Below are 19,438 nucleotides of genomic sequence, written 5' to 3'. Positions count from 1 at the left end.
CTCGGTGGAGGAAATGTGCCGAGGCGAGGCTTAATGTACTGCTTTAAAAAAGTCCAAGACTCCTGTTACCATTCAATAATGTATGTGACCCCCCCTCATCCACTTCGCCTGTGCTTCTCTGTTAGCAGTTGATAGCATAGTTCAGCAATATATATGACTGATTCTGCTAACTTTCACGGTTTTAGTGTTGTTCATAATGGATAAGCATTTGTTGAGGTCAGTGGCTTCAACCATCGGGAAACCTACCACACAGCAAGTACAGCGCAAGAACAATAAGCCAATCAAGCTGACAGCTAAATGAGGGGGATCGTTTATGAACTTTTGAAAGTGTAAACAAGCTGAATCCTTTGTCAAGCAAATCATAATCACAGGATGTCAGATAATGAAAGGGGGTAGATGAGTGCAAATGTCAGGGAAATGGACTGGGCGGGAGGAAGGGGGCGGCTTGAAAGATGATGAAATAGGAACAGAAATTGTGTTAAATTGGGATGGAAGAGATTGGTTGAACTAACACAAAGGAATAGGGGGAAATGTGATTGTGTTTAGGCTCAAAAAATTCTAAACTGGTCATTTCCTGCCTCCATATGCATCACCTCAGCCAACCTGACAGCTCCAAAGACTCACAGAAGGTGCTGGCAAAGCTAGACATCAACTTGTTAACACAACACATTGTGGTTTGATTTAGGCTCAAAACAAATGGACAAATAAAATTAGCCCAAGGGAATTCAAAGAAAATGGAGCCTGAACCCAGCCTGGCCCAACCAGACCAGACCAGACCAGACCAGACCGGTCTGGTTGGGCCTAATCAGGTTTGTGCTGAGACTCAAAGCTCCGTAGTGAAGGCAGAGACCAGCAGAAGCACATCAAGGATCTGTAATCAGGTAGAGATGCCAGACTCCAGCACTAACAAATCTAATCCAGTCACCATGGCAAGTCTTGTTAGCTCTGTTTTCAGCTTTTACCCTGTCAGCTACAGTGAAGGCTCGTGAATGTGTACGTTTGTGTGGGAGTGTGTGTGTGTGTGTGTCTGTGTGTGTTTTGAGGGAGACAACAGGGCCTGCCTCTCTGACTGTGTCAGTTTAATTATGGCTGTCAACTAGTCCCGAGCCCGAGCCTCGGCAGAATGACTTGAGAAAAAAAGAAAAAGTAATTTCCTCTCTCTCCTTTTTAAACTGCATCATACACTTTGGCAGGACCACCTATTGACGAAGAGACATGGCAGGCTTATTTGAATATATGCAAGAGCCACACAAACACATGCAGACAGGCAGCTCACACGTTCACGCACGATGCCCATAGCAACACAACATATGTACACACAAGGACAAATACACCACCTGGAGTGTTCATCTTGGTGATATACTGGAATTGAAATTCACAGGAGTGAGTAGTTCCTACTTATCTCTCGTTTGTTTTTCCAATTGAAAAACTCCCTGCTACTATGCAAGTTATTTTTACCCTACAGCTTTAACTCCCATCTTCCCACTTCTAAGTTACACTACACAGAATGATATGCCACAATAGATTATCCACTGGTGGGAATAAACTGTTTAAATGCTCAGCAGAGCTCAGTCTGGTGATGATGTCATGTTGTGTTATTTTTACGCATTTGTTTATCATATTTTCCCTATATACACGTATGAGATTAATAGGCACCATTTTGAGTCATAAGAAAGAAATTCTACATTTCACAATGTGACATTTTTTCAAGCATCTCACAACTGCATATTGACAAAAACGCACACATATACAATACATGCATGCACTCAAATTCAATTTCAGATTGCAGAGTTCATCACGCACGCACTGACACACTTGCATACTCTCGCATTCGATGATTGGCATTTGCAAAAGTGGCTGCAAGACAGAATAGGTCAAAGGGCTAATATCTTAACACGTGTCAGCTGAGAAAAACATTAACACTCACACATGCACACGCAAACACACACCGTCACCCACTCACAAATGCTGAAAAGTGTGTTTGTATCGACACCGGCTTCACAGGCAGCGTCTGACATTTCGCTGGGAGTGTGAGGCTAAGCATTCAGACCTTTAGAGAATGTTGTTCTCTCATTCCTCTCTCATCTCCCTTTATTCCACCATCCTTATCTTTCTGTGTTCCTAGAGCATGCTTTGTTGTGGATTTCCAGCAGATGCACCTGCCGCAGGTTTTTGCCTCTCGATGCCCGAATGCACGCGCGCATGTGCACACACATAAGCGTTTCTTGTTTGATTCTAGGAGAGATCTGAAGAAGTGCAGGCCAGACAGGACACAGAGGCATCCGCTGTGTCTGGGGCTATTCTCCACCAGACCAGGAAGGAAGCAGAACAAACACACACGAAGCAATAGCTGAATGGATCCAAGCGCAGAATGATATGCAACGATATGCAGCGGCCAGGTGTGTTGCTATGGTGAAGGAAATGATTGGCCGGGCTCTAGATTACAGCGTTCACTTCCCAAAACAGCCTGGCTGCACACACAGCAGCACGACACACAATACACACACAACCTCACACATGGTTCAGCTGAAATAAGATGGCTGATTGCAGTAGTTTTAGGGGTAAAGCCATTTGAATGGAAATGGAAGTGCATTACCAGAACTCATAGACACCAGGACCAGCTGTGAATGAGAGAGATGACTTGCTATGAGAACATGCCATGCGTATGGAAGTAGGAAGAGGTGCTTGTGTGTGTGATCCCTAAGAGTCAAGCTGTTACTCAGGGCGTGGAAACTGTCCATGAGGTCTTTCACCTTGAGCCTGTTTGAAATGCTGCTGTTTGCCAGCGATTATTACCGGCAGTTACATCTTCAACCGTCATCACCGACACCGAAGCCCCTGATGGCAAAGCAGTTGAACTGGTCAACACCTTCAGTGACTCATTATAGGCTAGAAACTCATCGGCAATCCCCACCTCCTGTTGTGAAAGCGCGATTTAACCCATGCGTTTGTGCTGGTCCCCCTGCTGCCTTACCATTTTAACCACCTCCACCAAAACCTCATCAGCACCACACACAGTTTCTCCAAAATCATCCACCTCCCATACCCCCAATCTTTTAAACACGATGAACAGAGCCATGACCCGCCTCGCTCTCATAATAACAAATGACACTGATGGCCGCCTCAGCCCACTCTACACAGCACTGCACACATACAGGATTTAAAAAATGGAGAAGTGCTCGCTTTGGCAGGAGCTTTGGCTGTTCTGCCACAGCAGGCCTGAACAAACTGCCTTGTTGACAGTGTACATGTATTTAAGTATGGGTGGGGTACAGACATGAATGTGTACAGTATACTGTGTGTGTCCCAAGTGTTCTTTTATATTGTGAACTGAATGTCTTTGGATTTTGGACAGCTAGTTGGACAAAACGATGCATAAAGATACATGAAGGAGTCACCCTGGCCTCTGGAAAAACTTTTTTTTTTTTTGGAAATTTTCACTTTGACATTGGTTCAAATAATTGATTCATTGTTAAGGTAGAACAGACAGTTAATTATTGATCCTTTCAATAAAATCATGATAGATTCACTGATATGTCCTAATGTATGATATAATAACATGGCACACACTCATGCATTCAAAAATGCATTGAGTTGTTTTTTTAAGCAGATACCCCAGTGTTTGATTGACATGTGCTTCTCAAGCAAACCAGCCATATAGTCAGTGTTAAAGTTGCGTATTTGTCTGTTTTCCACTGTGCAAAGATGCAGGCCATGAAGCAGGGACAAAATTTTAAAAGGACCTCTGCAGCTTACATTTCTCCATGATTATCTTTCGTTTGAGAATGATGACAGTGCCAATTTTTTCCTGCTTTAGCCAAAATAAAAAAAGAGTTGCTTTCAAAAGACGATAGTTCTCATAACAGAGAGAGGGGGGCATGACGTTGACTCGAAGGCACACAGATACCCGCATCACCCTACAGGCACACACAGCAGACGGTGCTGTAGCAGCAAGAGGGTGATGACAGAGTGTGTGTGTGTGTGTTGATTGTATGACACAGAAAGAGTGCATGTGTAAAACAGCATGAACAGATGATGGAGTTTGTTGTGGTAGTGTCCAAAGAACCTGAGGCAGTCATTACCTCTACTGCTGAACCATTTAGGAAAATAGCCTCTTTTCACGAGATGGCCAAATGTTTGTCTACTATCTGTGTCTGCCAGTTGTAAAGCTGCTTTCTGCATGGATGTTTCTTTGCCTATTATTTTTTGACCCACTAATCAATTCACTTTTGTACTGAAACACTTCCATTTCTCCCCTCCGCTCTCCTCCTATAGAGACTGGTAATGGCGGCAGAGGAAGCCCACCTACAGCACGAGGAGGATCCAAACCTGCAGGTATGTGTGTGTGTGTCCTATGGATCTGCAGTGTACTCTGACAAGGACTGGGTGATATGGATCAATTGCTTCATCACATTTTGGTTATTTCCTTATTTTATTTGGAACTTCCATACGAACAAAAACAACTGCTTCACATGAGACAGCACTTGAGTTAAAAGCAGACTCAAAACAGTATGCTTTAAGGCTCCAAATGAGAACAACAGAGATGCCATATAGGTCCTGCTTCCTGAATCATGTGACCTTGCGAGGCAGCTGGATTGCTACATCACACTGCTGGCCTGAAGGTATAGCAGACACAGCAGAATTTATGTAAGCAGATTCAGGTCTGAACATTGTCCAGAGCCCTTTCACACACAAAGCGTATTTGTCAGTGTCAGGCATGTTCTCACTTCCTGGAAATCCTCCATGGCACCTGGGTAGAGGAGGAGGAGGACTCATCCATAGTGATGACTGTTTTTGTGTTGATGTCAATACTACATGAATTCAGTGAAAGATTGGAAAGCAATATACAGATGAGCAGAAAAGAGTTCGAAACAGCTCCGCGCCATGCAGTGTCATCAACACGCCCACTCACTCGCTGTGTAGCAGGGGAGCAGTGCATACACTGTGAATGACAGCGTGTAAATAGGCTTTATGGGATAGCTCCCTCAGTGGGAATGGTGTTGCCAGATCTCTGCCGATTGACATGTTTCTACCGTTGCACGGTATGTACCATCATACTGCTCAACCCCTATTTCTAACCACACAAACACTATTACAATCAACACGTTCAATTCCTGTATTTGTAAGATCAATAATTAAATCATGCCGGAAGTAATTTATCCTACAGAAGGCAGTGCTTCTGAGATTAGCGAGAGAAAAGGCCCAGCGAATGACAAGGGCCTCTGTAAACACAGCAGAGGAGAGACGGCGAGAAAAGGCATTAGGAGTCTTGTTCTGTTGTCTGTTTGGCTTGACTGGGCTTAAGAGTCTTTTCTCTTTTTAAAGTGAGTGTTAGTCCACATCTCTCTATAATCATTTTGTCAGTATATGTCTTGGCCTGCCGCTGTCAAACTGTCAGGTATTCACAGTTCCACAGGAGCAGACATGCCAACAAACACGCATCCAAATACAATCTACAACGCAAGTGTCTTTGAATTGATGAGTGTTTGGGGCAACTAACTCCAAACAAGAAATCCACCCCATCTCCTCAACACCTGTTGGTCTTCACATCCTGCACATTCATGGGTCCACCATGTTTAATGGGTCTTACACAATGAAACAGTAATCTTAAGAGGCGGTTTTCTGAGTTACATCATGAGCATGATGTACACACATGCAGGGCTTAGAAGATAAATCAGAATGAGAGAGAGTGTGTGAGGAGAGTTTTTTATGCCATAAACTGAATGCACAAACTGAAAATGTAAAAATGTTCATTGTCCCAAGACAGAATCTGCAGAAAACTGCAGAAACACACTGCAGAGTCACCTGTTAGCATCGAGCCATCTGGTCAGAGCACTGGATTTTTAATGGTGCAAAGTACTGGAAGGTGGTGGAGAGTTTTTCTCAAATCCTGAAGAGGCACATGTCATAACCAAAACAGCTTATGGCTATTAATGAATTGAGACAACATTTCTCCGATCTATCGTCTTTTTTGGTAGCAAAAGGCAGACACTGAGGAGGCTGAGGCTACAGTTCTTTCCATTGATAGGATCCAGTGTTGCATACACAATAGTAATGCTTTTACAAGTGATGTTGTGTTTTTTTTTTTTCTTGATGTAAAATGTAACTTTTTTTATAAATTACATATGCGGTTTGTAGTTTTTTTTGCCATGATTCAGTTATGATAACTACACACAGATGGTGGTATAGCTTTCATAGCATTAGTCTAGACTGCTGCTATAGGTTGTTAGCCACTATGATGAAGTCACTCTTCTCTTAACTATGAATATTGAAACACTTAAATGGTAGTAATTTCAGCCCCAGCCTCATTCTAACCCATAGTATGCATGTGAAAATGTTAGAAATATGTATGAATATGATCTTCGTCTTTAGCCCAACCTGAGTCCAGGACAAATTTGAGTTAGCTTTTACTCCACCCCATCAGATGAGGTTAATATTTAGTAGTCTCAGTAGAACTAATCTACCACTCAGCAACAGCATCATAATTGTGCCTATAGATGTATAATATTAATAACTAAAGATAAAGTTGTAGGTCTATGGGAAGAGTTATATATTTTGTCAGATGTGAAGCAATCAATGCTCATGTTTTTTGACACCAGAATTTACCCAGTAACAAACACATTTTGAGTCTTAAACATAAATTGTGAATTATTTATGATATTGTGTCGCTGTCATATTCCAACTCAAAAACACAAGGCATTTTAAACTATTCCCGAGAAGTTCCACCCTCAGTTCTGCAGACTTGGGCAAATGCATTCAGCTAATCATATCTGCATACACACCCCCAAACCCAGCCTCTGCTCTCATGGTTCTGCCTCAAATCCATTTGAGCAGCTTTAATTTTTAGAGTGCAGCTTTGTATTGTGTGTGTGTGCGTGAGTGTGTGTGTGTGTGTGTGAGAGAGAGAGCCAAAGAGAGAGAGAGAGACAGAGAGAGACAGTCTACTTGTGATGTTTTCGCCTGAGTTCGCTGCACATCGTGCACATCTCAGAACAGAGTTTATTAAAGTAGGAGGAGCAACAGCAGAAACTTGACTTTTAAAGAGGAAATATGATGCTAAGCTGACTTGCTGCTAAACTACTTATAAAGTCTGTGGCGTGTGTGTTATGTGTGCCTGTGTCTCTGCCTGTGGCGGTGAGTATGTGTTTACTCTGTCAGCTCTTTAAGGCATTATCGTGAATGCCCAGAGGTTTTCTGCTGTCATGGGCCATTAAAGAGGATCAATTACTAAATTTAACCACTGACTGCTGTCCAGCTCTGGATCTTCCTCTTGTAGTGTCCCTTTCCTTTCTTCTTCTTCTTCTTTTTTTTTTTTTTTTGGCCACCTGCCTGATTTTCCACATGCTCTGACAGTTCCTACTGTGTGTTTTAAAGGGAAATTCCACCCTGTAACCCCTGAACAATGCTTCAAAGGAGAGGACGCTAGGCTGGGATTGGGAATATTTAACGCCTATTTTTCACAATTTTAGACCAAACAATTAATCAATGAAATAAAGGAAATAATTGGCAGATTGATTGATAAACAAAATTATCATTAGTTACAGGCACACAGATGATGTCACATGGAAATTTAGTGCACCTAAACATCAGCAAGTGCTCACAATTTTCCAACAAAAAGTAAGAGATCTAAATTTAGACCATAATGCAATGCAGTGACACAGTGTTGTGATTTGTTTTGAAAACCTTTGCTCTTTTTTTTTTTTTTTTTTACCATCTTAAAATCATGTTTGCTCCACCTGCACAGTCACCCACAGCTGATTGCAACGAGTTCACTCTGGGTTTGAACACCATACAGGAAAATGTCTAGTATATCAGCAGCTGAAGCAACAGGATTTCATCGCAGCATTGCTTTTTGTGTGTGTGTGTATAGAGTGTAGACTACCACCCATTCACCTGACAGGTATGAAATGTATAACAGAGCAAGATATGTATTAATACACACATCCAATGCAAGTGGAGCACATATGCTGTATATGGTTTCCTGTACAGGTTTTATATGGGAGTGTGCTCTGTATATTTCGATGTATCTTACTTTATGTGTGCTTGTGTGGTTGTGAGTGTGTGTGTTGTCGTTGATGCGCCATGTCAAGGACAAGTTTGCATGTCAACAAAACTCCCTTTACAGATACATACTTGTGTTTGTCATGTATTTATCTGTGATGGCAATTTTGCGTGTTCTTGTGGACATCTGCATGTATGTGTCACTCGGTGAAGCTTGTCTGTGCGTGTTTGTGTTTTCATATGCTGCTTGAGGGGCAGTAACACTGTGTGGGCTCACAGCAGTGCTTTATGCCAGTAATTACTTGGCGGTGATGAGATGAGCCCAGCAAAGTGACTGTCCCTTTGTTTCAGTTTTGATGACACAGCGGCGGAGCTGATAATGGCTGATAGAGAGCCTATACTGTAATGCAGACAGTCACAATATCTGGGATGGAGTGAGATACCATAATCAGGCGATGGCATATTATACCAGCATACCTGTATTATGTATGTAATATACCAGAAGCAACAGCGAGAGTGAGAAGAGGAAGGGAAAGAGGAGGAGGAAAGAGAGAGAGACGACGGAGGAGAAATATGAACATGATAATGCAATTACATGTACCTGGCAGATGCTCGTCGGCATGGTGTGTGACCACAGTAATAACATCTACTTTAATCAGAGATTAACGTAACGGCAGATGCATTTGTTGTACAATGCAGTGTTACTTCATTCCAGAGCTTAATTTCTAAGCCAGGAAGACGCAGCCTCTTAGGACATTGCCTGATTGGCTGTAGGACGACAGGTTTTCGTTTGCCACGCTCATCTCAGCACACGGAACAAATACCGATATACGAGCCCCTTAAATCTTAAACTTTAGGAGGTTCTATTGGCAGAATATGGCAGAAAAGGAATTTGATATTCATCATTATGACTCCATTAGTGTGTTATATCCTGAAAATAAGAGTCATTGTGCTTTGGTCACCTTAGAATGAGCTCTTTATATCTACAGAGTGTCGAGTTCTTTTTGTGTTTTTCATGTTTTTGGGTTTACGATAACCCACAAAACTTCTCTAGAGCCAGTGTTTGGTTTGTCCGTTCTGGGCCGTGTATGCTAATTTTCAGGTGATTATACACTAAAACAAGGAACATAATTCCATTTCTCTACCCCTAAATCCTACACAGGGGACTTTTAACTGTGGGTCCTTCTGTTACTGCCACAAAATCTTTTTTACCACTTGCGAGCATAGTAAACTAATCATCAGCTTCATCATCATTATAAATCAGTCAATGACACAGAATGGTATACACTTCTCCAAACAGTACTCTCATCCTCTCCGTCATCACTGTCTCCCTTCCCATCGCGGCCCACTGAAGTGAGTTTGGGCTGCTCGGGGTCAGACTGACTGCCTGAAAAGTTACTCTGACTTCTGCGACTGCAACTGTCCTCTCTGTCCTCAGCAGTTTCAGTGGAAAATAAAGAACTGACAAATACTTGCATCAGATTTTTCAGAACGCCTTTTGAAAGAATTCGATGGTCACAGACGAAGTCCTCATCCAGTTGTGGGAGGTTCCACATCGTGTTCTGACACCCGTCACAAATCGGTCCCTGCTTCACAGCTCGGTCATCAGACTAATAAGAACAGACTGTCGTTTCCTGGCCATCATCCTTCCATGTTCGCGTGTGTGTGTGTGTGTGTGTGTGTGTGTGTGTGTGTGTGTTGGTATTTATCCTTAGTTAAGCAGGTTTTTCAGTACCTCTTGGCAAATGATGTTGCAGCCATTAATTTCTCTTTGCTAATTGTGTTTTGAATTGCCTGAGCAGAAAGTGAAATGGTTGAGCATTCTTTAGTTGTGATCACAAACTGCTGTAGTTCTTTTTCTTCCTGTCTACATGCATGAATATTAATATGGATGTACTGTACATTATTGTGAACGCTGTATGTGTATACCTGTGTGTGTGGTGTGTGTGTCTGTGTGTGTGTGTGTGTGTGTGTGTGTGTGTGTGTGTGTGTGTGTGTGTGTGTCTGCCCAGCTCTGATGGTGGCATTTCTAATAGTGCTTTTTACTGCAGAACGTGGTGAATAGATGGTAATTATCACCAGCTGTGCTAAAAATACCACATCTACGCTGTAGGGTGAAACCTCCTCCATCACTATTCGGGGGTCTATGATAAAATGTTTGTGTGGTGTTTTTTTTTTTTTTTTTTTTTTTTGCTATTGGATACATATTTGGCTGGCAGCGGTTTGATAGGAATTTCCTTATCTATCCTTTCCAGAGCTCTTCTGCTTCCATGTGAAATTGGCACGGTAATCTGCTGCGATTTTCCTCCCTTGCTCTTTTACCCGCAATGCTCATGTACTGTAAATAGGAAAGCAGAGAGCAGTCTCCCATGCCCTCTGCAGCCAATGAAATCCTTCCTTGGAGGTTGGAGACAAACAGCCAATTGCCAAGCCTGATGTTGACTGAAAATGTAGCCCCAGTCTGGAGGGAGCAGTGGGAGAGAAATGCTTAATCTTTCTCTCTCTCTTCCTCCCTCTCTCTCTCTCTCTCTCTCTCTCTCTCTCTCTCTCTCTCTCTCTCTTTTGTTCTCATACTCCTCTGTCTAGGGTATTACCATAGAGTGCAGAGAGGTGGCCACATGCTTGTTGATTTGCCAATTTGTTCTTCTTATTACTGGCAAAAAATTATTTGACCTGAGTGTGTGCGCCTGCGTATCCAGAGTGCTTCACTGTATTGTCGCATGCATGGCCAGTGATGCGAAGCTGGATTTTTAAGCCATTTATGCCATAGTTGGCCTTGTCTGTCCAATGTATAATGTAGAAATACACCACACACACACACACACAGGCATACACGCACAGACACACTGCTTCTTCCATATCCAGACACATATTATCTCTCGCCGGCTTGCCAACCCCAGACTCAAAGCATTTAAAGGTACCTTCTTCTTCATTCTCAGAGAGAAAGGTTCAAAAAGGTTCCCCACAGAGAGATAGGGTACTACCTCCAATCACGCCTTGAAAGCTTATTTGAAAGAATGAATCAGTTTCAGTACAAAGAGTTCTTTTATGAACCTGACAGATCAAAAAGAAACCTACAGTATCCTTTCCTGCTTGTCATTTTATTGTACCATTGCTTATAATACGTGATTTTTTAATCATAACACAATAAAAGCATTAGCCTTTGGAAGGGGAAAAACAATCCAATAACTTTTTGTAGTATTTGCTAGCAGATTTTTCGATGAGCTAGCATGCAGTCAACCCAAACTATCAACACTGCACTTTCCAGAAAACCGGATTTGAACCCGAGCATCAAAGAGTTGGAGTGCAACTCGCTGCATCACACAGCTAACAATCAGAGCTGAAATGTGTTTCCCCTGTATTTTATGTAGTTTATCACACAGAAGCTCTGAGAGGAAAAACTGGTAGGTCAGGTAAGAGCAGGTAAGTTCTCTCTTACCTGGCATGACTTTCCTGAGTCTCTCTCCACAATTCAGTGTTGATCCTAGAGAGACTTTGGAGAGATAAGTGCCGAGTTTTCCAATAGATTATTAGTTAAGAGAGCATTGACTGCTTAGTGCCTGAAAAGCATTTCACTTATTCTTACTAGCATACTACTTTGTGTGTATTTCCATGCATTAAATCTTTAATACCAAAATACAACTTGATAATAATTTGCACACACACACACACACACACACACATACACACACACACACACACACACATACACCACTGTGTGTAATGAACATTTTAGCCTCACTTGGCTGCTGTAGACTTCAGCCATGTTTTTCTCAGAGTGGGTGAGCAAAAAATCTAAGATGCATGAAGAAGGATTTTAAGCACAGCATATGAACTCAAACTTGGCCTTTCCTCCAAGTTATTTACTCAATCTGCTGTCTTGTTTACTCACTGATTACCTGCATCGATGCCCCCTGGTTGTTTCCCAGTCACATTTCCACACATTTCTGGGAGTGGTGTCTCCCCCTTCCACAACCGTGAAGAAAGCGAGTAGGGATGTGGGTGAATAAAAGAGAAGACTCGAAGTGGAGATGAGAGTTAAAAGTGAACACCAGAGGGTGGAGCGTCACGGTCAAACCCCCGCTTCACATGTGGTCTCCTCTCTGTCTCGCTCTCACTCCTTGAGGCTGTTGACTCACTGTTGTGTTCTTTGCAACAAGAGTATTTATCAAAATCAACAGGAGTATTCACATAGTTTGTATGTGAGCATGTGCATGTGGGTGGGTCACACACTTCCATACTGTATGTGCATGACTGGGTGTATGTAGGCTACTAAGCCGCATAGGCGCTCCTCTTTAAGGCAAATGAGACTCCTGCCTTTACGCTTTTAGTGCAGTGTGAGCAAATGTGTCTTCTGTATGCACATCTTTGCCAGTGACAACCACAATTTTGGCCATTTTACATAAAGCTACAATTTTAAAACTATACCAGTCAAGTTGAGGTTTATATCCATTTCTGTGCAGACTCATAATTTATGTAGTGAAGACTTGGAAGGAGGGCAACGGCATTCGCCTGATGCTCAATACTGGCAAAACTGCTGAGCTTGTGGTGGAATACAGTGCTTCAAATATGGATGTTCCTGCAAAGATAATACAAATTCTAAAACGTGGATGCTTCACACACACAAGATCTATACAGTCACCACAGTTTCAACGTGGACGCCCAAGATTAGTGTCACCAATTCAGCATTTGACCAAATGGGAAATATGGTCACAATCTCCCTTTCTGTTCCTGAGTTATAGACAGAAAAGTGTTTTTTGTAAAATATTATGATGTCGCCGTGAAGTTGATCTTTGACCCTTTGTATTCAAAATGTCATCACTTCATCATTTTTATTTTTAGGTGATAGTACACAACAAAGAACAACTATGAATATTGTATCACATTTCTGCCGATAGATCCTCCGAAAATCATACATACTATACCTTTAAAAAGAAGCCTACAATAAATAAGTTACACTCCAGCAACTTGGATGAGTAAAACTGCTAAAAAAAAACAGCCTCTCAACTTGCGAAATAACAGCATTTAGAGTGAGAATTAACTCTGTGACTCATTGTAATACCTTCCTATACAAATCTCACTCAGCACTCACAAAAAGACAGTTCAATGTGGAAGCATGGCAATGTATATATAGTATGGCATAATTCCTGCTGAGGTCTTTTCAAAGTGTTTCCAACACAATTTAATTTTGAAAAGAATATAAGAAAATCAATCAAAGATAAATTAAATAGAAATATTGTTTAAAAATGTAGATTTCAAAGTGTGCGGCATAAAAGAAACTGTAACAATGACGGAGCATATGCAAGAAGACATGTTTAATGGAAAGTCTGATAAAGCAAAAAAAATGAGCAAAAGTGATTGAAAAACCTAATTAAATTACTGCTACTGTTGTTTTTGTGATTATCCAATGTCATTAATTTAGTGAATTGCTTCACATAAGTAAAAGAAAACAGTTATGAGCGTTTGCAGATTGAATTATGTGATGTCTCTCAACCCAATGTAGGGATTTTATTTCTGCCAGGAGAGTGAGCAAACACTTGTTGATGCGTAGAGCGTCACAGCAGAGACTGTAGTGTTATATACAGTGTATTGTTGGGTCTGCGCTAACGATTATTGTCTTGATTAATCAAGTAATTATTCTCTCTGTTAAATGTCAGAAAACGTTGACATATGCTCATTCCAGTTTCTCAGAGCCCCAGGTGAGGTCTTCACATTGCTCCAATGAATCAAGTAATCATGTAATCGAGTTATTGTTTCAACACTACGATCAGTAAGTATTTATTTCAGGTAATTGAACTTGATGAAATAAAGAACTGCCTTTTTCTAGTTTGACCTTTTAGACCCAATGAACACTCTAACATTGTAAGCTTCACCTGTGAATTCTGCCTTTTTAACACTTCCATTACATTGGAAATTACAAAAAATAAATGAATTTCAGAATGATTCACCCAAAGGAATGCCAGAAACAAAGAGAAAAGAAGAGGATGGTATAATTAGAACTTGTAATGAATGTATCTCCTCACTGTGTGCTGACATGTCAGTGTCAGTGGTTGGATGTTAAAATGATGCATGGAACACCTGAAATCCATCCATTCTTTGGGCTTATGTTTTGAAACAGGAAGCTGAAATATCCTCCACTGTTTACCTCCAGTAACCCCTCCTCCCATCCTCTCCCTCTCTGTCTGTACCACACTGAGTGGGTGGGTGCTGGTGGAGCATGTACGATCTCTCAGTGTAATGCACTGCGGCGTTAAAGATCAGGTTGTTAACACCATGATCAGGGACTGCATTAGTGGCACTGGGCACTCCTTCACTGTAATGCTGGAATGGCATAATTGACTTACTCAACACATACATACACCCACACTTGGACACATACACACACACACACACACACATTCCTGCACTTACACACACGTAGCCTCGGTTGATGCTCGGGAGCGTGCGCCGATGCGCGCACATACGTACTGTACACTCTGTGGTGTGCTCCTGCCTCCATTCCCGCCCCCACGCTCACTCCCACACTATTGAAACTTAAAAGCTGATGGGTGCAATTTTAATCAAAATTAAAGCCCACATGCTGTGAATTTAAACAAGTCTATTAGCAGACTCATTAACTGTTGTTTGTTTAACTTTTTTTTGACTTGACTTTATATTTGCTCTACTTTTAACAGCTAATGCCTGTGGTGGCGTTTTCTCTTGTCTGTGCCTTTTCTCTCAGTGTCTTTCAAGACACTTACTAATGGGTATAGAGCCAGAACATCTGCACAACTTCAATTGTTTCTCTTAATTGAGCCATTAGTAACTGTTCTGTCTTGGATCCTGAGATTGTTACTGCCATTATGAAACTTGCTTCTTTGCCTGCCCAGTATATACCCAATGTACATGTGTATTGGGTATATACTGATGCATATGCATGTGTTTTTTTACCCGTTTAACAAATTAACTTTGCTTTTGTACTGTCTGCAGTGGCATAAAGAGCTACAGTTGCTGGAAATTGCTTTTATTTAGCAACTGAGATTTATCTAATTTCCTTATTCCACCAATTGTACGGAGAGGAAGGATGGAGCGCAGCCAGCGAGATTGGAGAGACAAACAGATAGAGAGGGGGACCAGACAGAGACAACCTGGCAATTGCAACAATGGTCTCACAGATAGAGCTGATAGTAGCCAAACCTTGCCAATGAGAGCTCTATGCATAAGAGAGCACATTTGAGTTGAATACAGGAGGGAGGCGGAGCGTGGCGAGGAGCTTGATGAGGATTGCATGCAGCCAGTGAACAATAGGTAGAAGGAAACAGGCTAAGCCAGAGAAGGAGAGGGATAAATCAGGCCGGGAGGGAGAGACGGGGGAAGTGAGAGTGAGAATGATAGAACAGGTACTGAGAAAACAATGGCAGAAAGAGAACAGAGAGAAGATGCAACAGGGCCTGGTCTGCTGCAGGTGCAGCTGGCTCTGCCTCTGTGCACCCTGTGAGAGTGTGTGTGTGTGTGTGTGTGTGTGTGTGTGTGTGTGTGTGTGTGTGTGTGTGTGTGTGTCAGTCATCTGTGTTCATTTTGTGTAAACCAAGCTCCCAATTTTTAAGTACCCTAAATTTTCCTTCAGCCACTGAAGATTTTAGGTTGAGGTCGAAGCTTTGTTCTGAAGTATTTGTCATTGGCTTTACGAGTCCCTCTGCACTGACAGCTATTGTGTTTGCCGACAAGCACGTCTGACAACATCGTACTCATGACTCATGAAAAAGTCTTTCTACAGCTCCCAGTAGCTCTATTTTGCTCATTACACCATTTACAATGAGGTAATTTGTGCTTGTTCAAGCTGTTGAATGCTTTTTAAAGAATGTTTTTGGCTCACAATGAACTAAAGAATTGACTGAATGAAATATTAAAGATAATTGAGCAATCACAAAAATAAGAACAGGAGTACTTAAGGGCACTTTTTGAGTTGATAGTAAAGTACTGAAAGTCGTTCATGTGTTCTTTTCATCTGTATTTTGTATGGATTTCTCTGGACTGGAGAGGAACATACTGAAAGGGGCCTGGAGAGGTTATGAAGGTGATAATCGAGTGTAATTAAGGCTGTCTCTGGACACCATGGCTCTCTTTGGCAGGAAAAATAGGTACGGTTGCCAGGGAAAGAGAGTTTAGGTGCAGAGCAAGCAAGACATGGGTGAATAGGACACGTAAGCAATTCTCTGCATCGAGAAACTGGGCCAGAGTTTCCCACTGCCTGAAGGTCGCTGATCCTGCAACCTCACCAGATTCTGTCGTTGGATCCGCTTTCATTTCAGAAGCAACAGTTTTTTTGATCACGGTTCAAATGCAGACAGGATCTCGTAATCCGCTTGTTTAATCTTACAAGAATCCTGCAAAAATTGTCTAACAGGTCAAGTGAAACAAAGCTGTGAACACAACACTGGCATATTACCATTTTAAAGTTGATATGGCAAACTTGTGAGCAAACAGTTGCTTATTTACACATTCACCTGATATGGTGTTTTGTTTTGTTTTTTCGAGCCTCTTTTTCCAGAACAGCGGCAAAAACAACACTTCCATAGTGGTGAGCCTGAACCAAAGCAGCGGATTTTCAGAGTAGAAACCCAAAACAATGAGCCAAAAGACGCTGGAATGCTGCATAAAGCTTAGAGAACTGCAGAGTCGCATGATAATCAGTCACAAGAGCCATTGTTGATGTGCAGCTATAGATTATAGCTGGTTTAAAGTAGCCAAATATGTCACCTACACAGCTGATGCAGCCGTTTGACTCATTTTCTTTTATCGTATCCTGTTCCGTCCTTTTAAATTTGTCCACTCCTATCGTATCCTGTTGCATTCCATAGTTTCCCGTTCTGCCCTCTCTTTTCACTTTATCGTATTGTATAATCCTTGCATGTCCTGTCCTGTCTTATCCCATCTTATCCTGTTGTCCTGTCCTGTCCTACGCCTGTTATCTATCGCTTGTCCTTTCTTCTCCTCTCTCTTCTTGCTCTTATGACTTCGCCTCTTTTTTTCCTGTCAGTGACTTCCTCTCCTCCTCTTCGCTTTTGTTTGGTGTAAATAAAGATAGACGAGCTGTGGAGACAGTAGAAGCTTATGTTTTGCTTTTGTGGTGATGTTTTTCTGTTTTGCTGCTTTTCTGTTTGCCACTGTTCTGCCTTTTTAATATTCCATGCTAAATACTTTTGAAAAGTGCCACATAATTATATCTTTTCCCTTTTCCCAGAACTTTTACTGTCAGAGCTAACCTGTCAGGCTTAAAGGAGGCATTTTGAAGATATTTTGAAAATTTCTTCACACTTCCCTGCTTGTTAACTTTTCCGTCTATCCTTAAAAGCACAAGGTTGAAGTGGTTCCCCAAAAGGCAGCAAAACTCAAATAAAAAAGTCCTTGTCAAAGTCAACTAATTTGCATTCTGTTCACCCCATTGCGATGGAAAAAAATAAAAATAGGTACCATGCTGGTTGTGGAAAATGGCTGGTATCCCAAACATCGTAAAGGTCAATGTAGACCAGATTTTTACAATCGGTGGGTCAAGACCCAAAAGTGAGTTGCATACTAATGTCTTGGACTGACATAGCTAAATGCTGACTGAAGAAACACTTGTCCTGCACCCACTGGCATTAGATGAAAGGTTGCCATGTGCTTAATGTCTCCATGGCTCTGTGCACTTTGGCCTTCACTTTTTTTTAAAAAAAGAATATGTATTTTTTGAGTGTCTTGAGTCCAAACCGCTGTAGAGAGAATCAGATGAAAGAAATGAGGGTAAATATTGGCAGAAATATGCCACACTGTGCACCCTCACCTTGAAATGGCAGTGTTCCCCCTGATAAAAGGCTAATAAGCCTAATCAAGCCTGATTAATTACACCGATAGGCACTACGTTTGCCAGCCTAATTGATGGCTTTATCTGTGTTTTGCACCGGGCTGAGAGGAGGATGGTGTTCCTCAGGAGGAGCTGGGAAGATTTAGCCCAAATGAAGGTTACTGGACACTCGAATAGAGAGGGTAAGGCAGTGTGGTTAGTCAGGCATATTGAGGAAAGCATCCACCGAAGTGAGTGGTGGGACAATAAAATATGGCTGGTGTCAGGATTTGGTGATGAACAGATCGGGTATGGTGACTTTTAAATGTATAGTCTGTTTTCTCTGAGCCCTTTCACCCTTTACTTGGACCTGCAGTCTTGTCAGTCTCTCAAAAATCAAAGTCCAGAGAGTGTCTGTCCCCCTCTGAATGATAACACGTGTACTGGGGCTTTGTATTGGACTCTTGAGAATAGCAATTCATTCTCCTCAGAGGCCTCTTTTCAAATCCTATTCTCTTGGTCATTACAAGAGAAATCAATGTGGCCTTAAGCCATGCAATCACCACCGTTCACCTGCGCAAAAGATTGAAGCGCCGCTGCCGCCATCGCTACTGACAGTAAGAGCAGTAAAATGTATTTTTATTTAACTACGGACTAAAGGTTGCTCTCCATCACCCATTTTGTGACAGCACTTGTTATCCTAACTACCTACATACCTGAAATTATGTTGAAAATAACAATGTTTTAAAGCAAATTTTAGTGTTGTGAATCATGACTGATTTCAGATTTCACCAAAGTAAAATTTAGTTTTAAATGAGAAGAGAGTACCTTTAAATAAGTTGAAAGCACACTGATTGGTGGGAATGACTGCACAGCACCTGAGCTTCTGTAGTGATGCACTGTGACCACAACAGGAGTCACTTCAGTCTTTTCATTAAACAAAAAGTTGAATACTTTTACACAAAGACATATGACACCTCAAAAAGTTTAGTTCACTCCTTTCAGCTCAGATTTGCACAATTTAATGTTTTACAGCCTCTGTGTGTATGAGTAGTTCATTTACATGTAAACATACATAAATATGCAAGCCTTTCAGTTTTAATCTAAAATGTCATTTTTTTCCTTTACTTACTTGAGTATCTTCATCTCTTCGTTGTCATTTGTTCTGCATCGGCTATAGCCTTTGCAGGTTCTGCCCCTGTGTGGTATCTCAGACTTCAGAGCCTTCGGGATGCAGGCAGCCATGTGCGCTATATTTATCTAGCTCTATGATTTATTAATAGTCTCCCCAGTATGCGCAGTACTAAAAATACAGTGGAGGCAGAGCACCACATGCGGTATCTACCTAGGAAAGGAGTGTTGGAGCAGAGGAGAGATTTGTCAACTCAGCAGCTTTCCAACAACATGCACGTCTGGCTTGATCCAGGGATTCAGGTTACCTCAAACTACTCTGACTCAGCACTTAAGTGACCCAGTCGTTCTGTTCAGTGATAATACAATTCACACACTGACACTGAGGTACATGATTCTGAATCAAAGATTCAAATCTTACGGTGGGCCAACATCGGCCCACAGGCCCCTCTTTGGGCAGCTGTGATATAAGTGAATCTAACTGTATGTGGGCTCTCATCACTG

At 41.8% G+C, this 19,438-nt stretch overlaps 1 protein-coding gene across 2 annotated transcripts in view; it reads left to right on the top strand.

Annotated features, from left to right (window-relative positions):
* The window catches only part of cacna2d3a (calcium channel, voltage-dependent, alpha 2/delta subunit 3a), a 111,472-nt gene that overhangs the window by 30,259 nt on the left and 61,775 nt on the right, over window positions 1-19,438 (top strand). For both annotated transcript variants that reach the window (XM_076741241.1, XM_076741240.1), the window contains exon 4: window positions 4,276-4,335. In XM_076741241.1, coding sequence (XP_076597356.1) covers window positions 4,276-4,335 — 60 coding nt within the window. The remainder of the gene's footprint in view (window positions 1-4,275; window positions 4,336-19,438) is intronic.

The sequence above is a fragment of the Chaetodon auriga genome, chromosome 10, assembly GCF_051107435.1.
Source record: "Chaetodon auriga isolate fChaAug3 chromosome 10, fChaAug3.hap1, whole genome shotgun sequence".
Taxonomy (NCBI): Eukaryota; Metazoa; Chordata; class Actinopteri; order Chaetodontiformes; family Chaetodontidae; genus Chaetodon; species Chaetodon auriga.
Note: the sequence above shows the minus strand (reverse complement) of the source record. Positions and strands in the feature narration are given on the sequence as shown.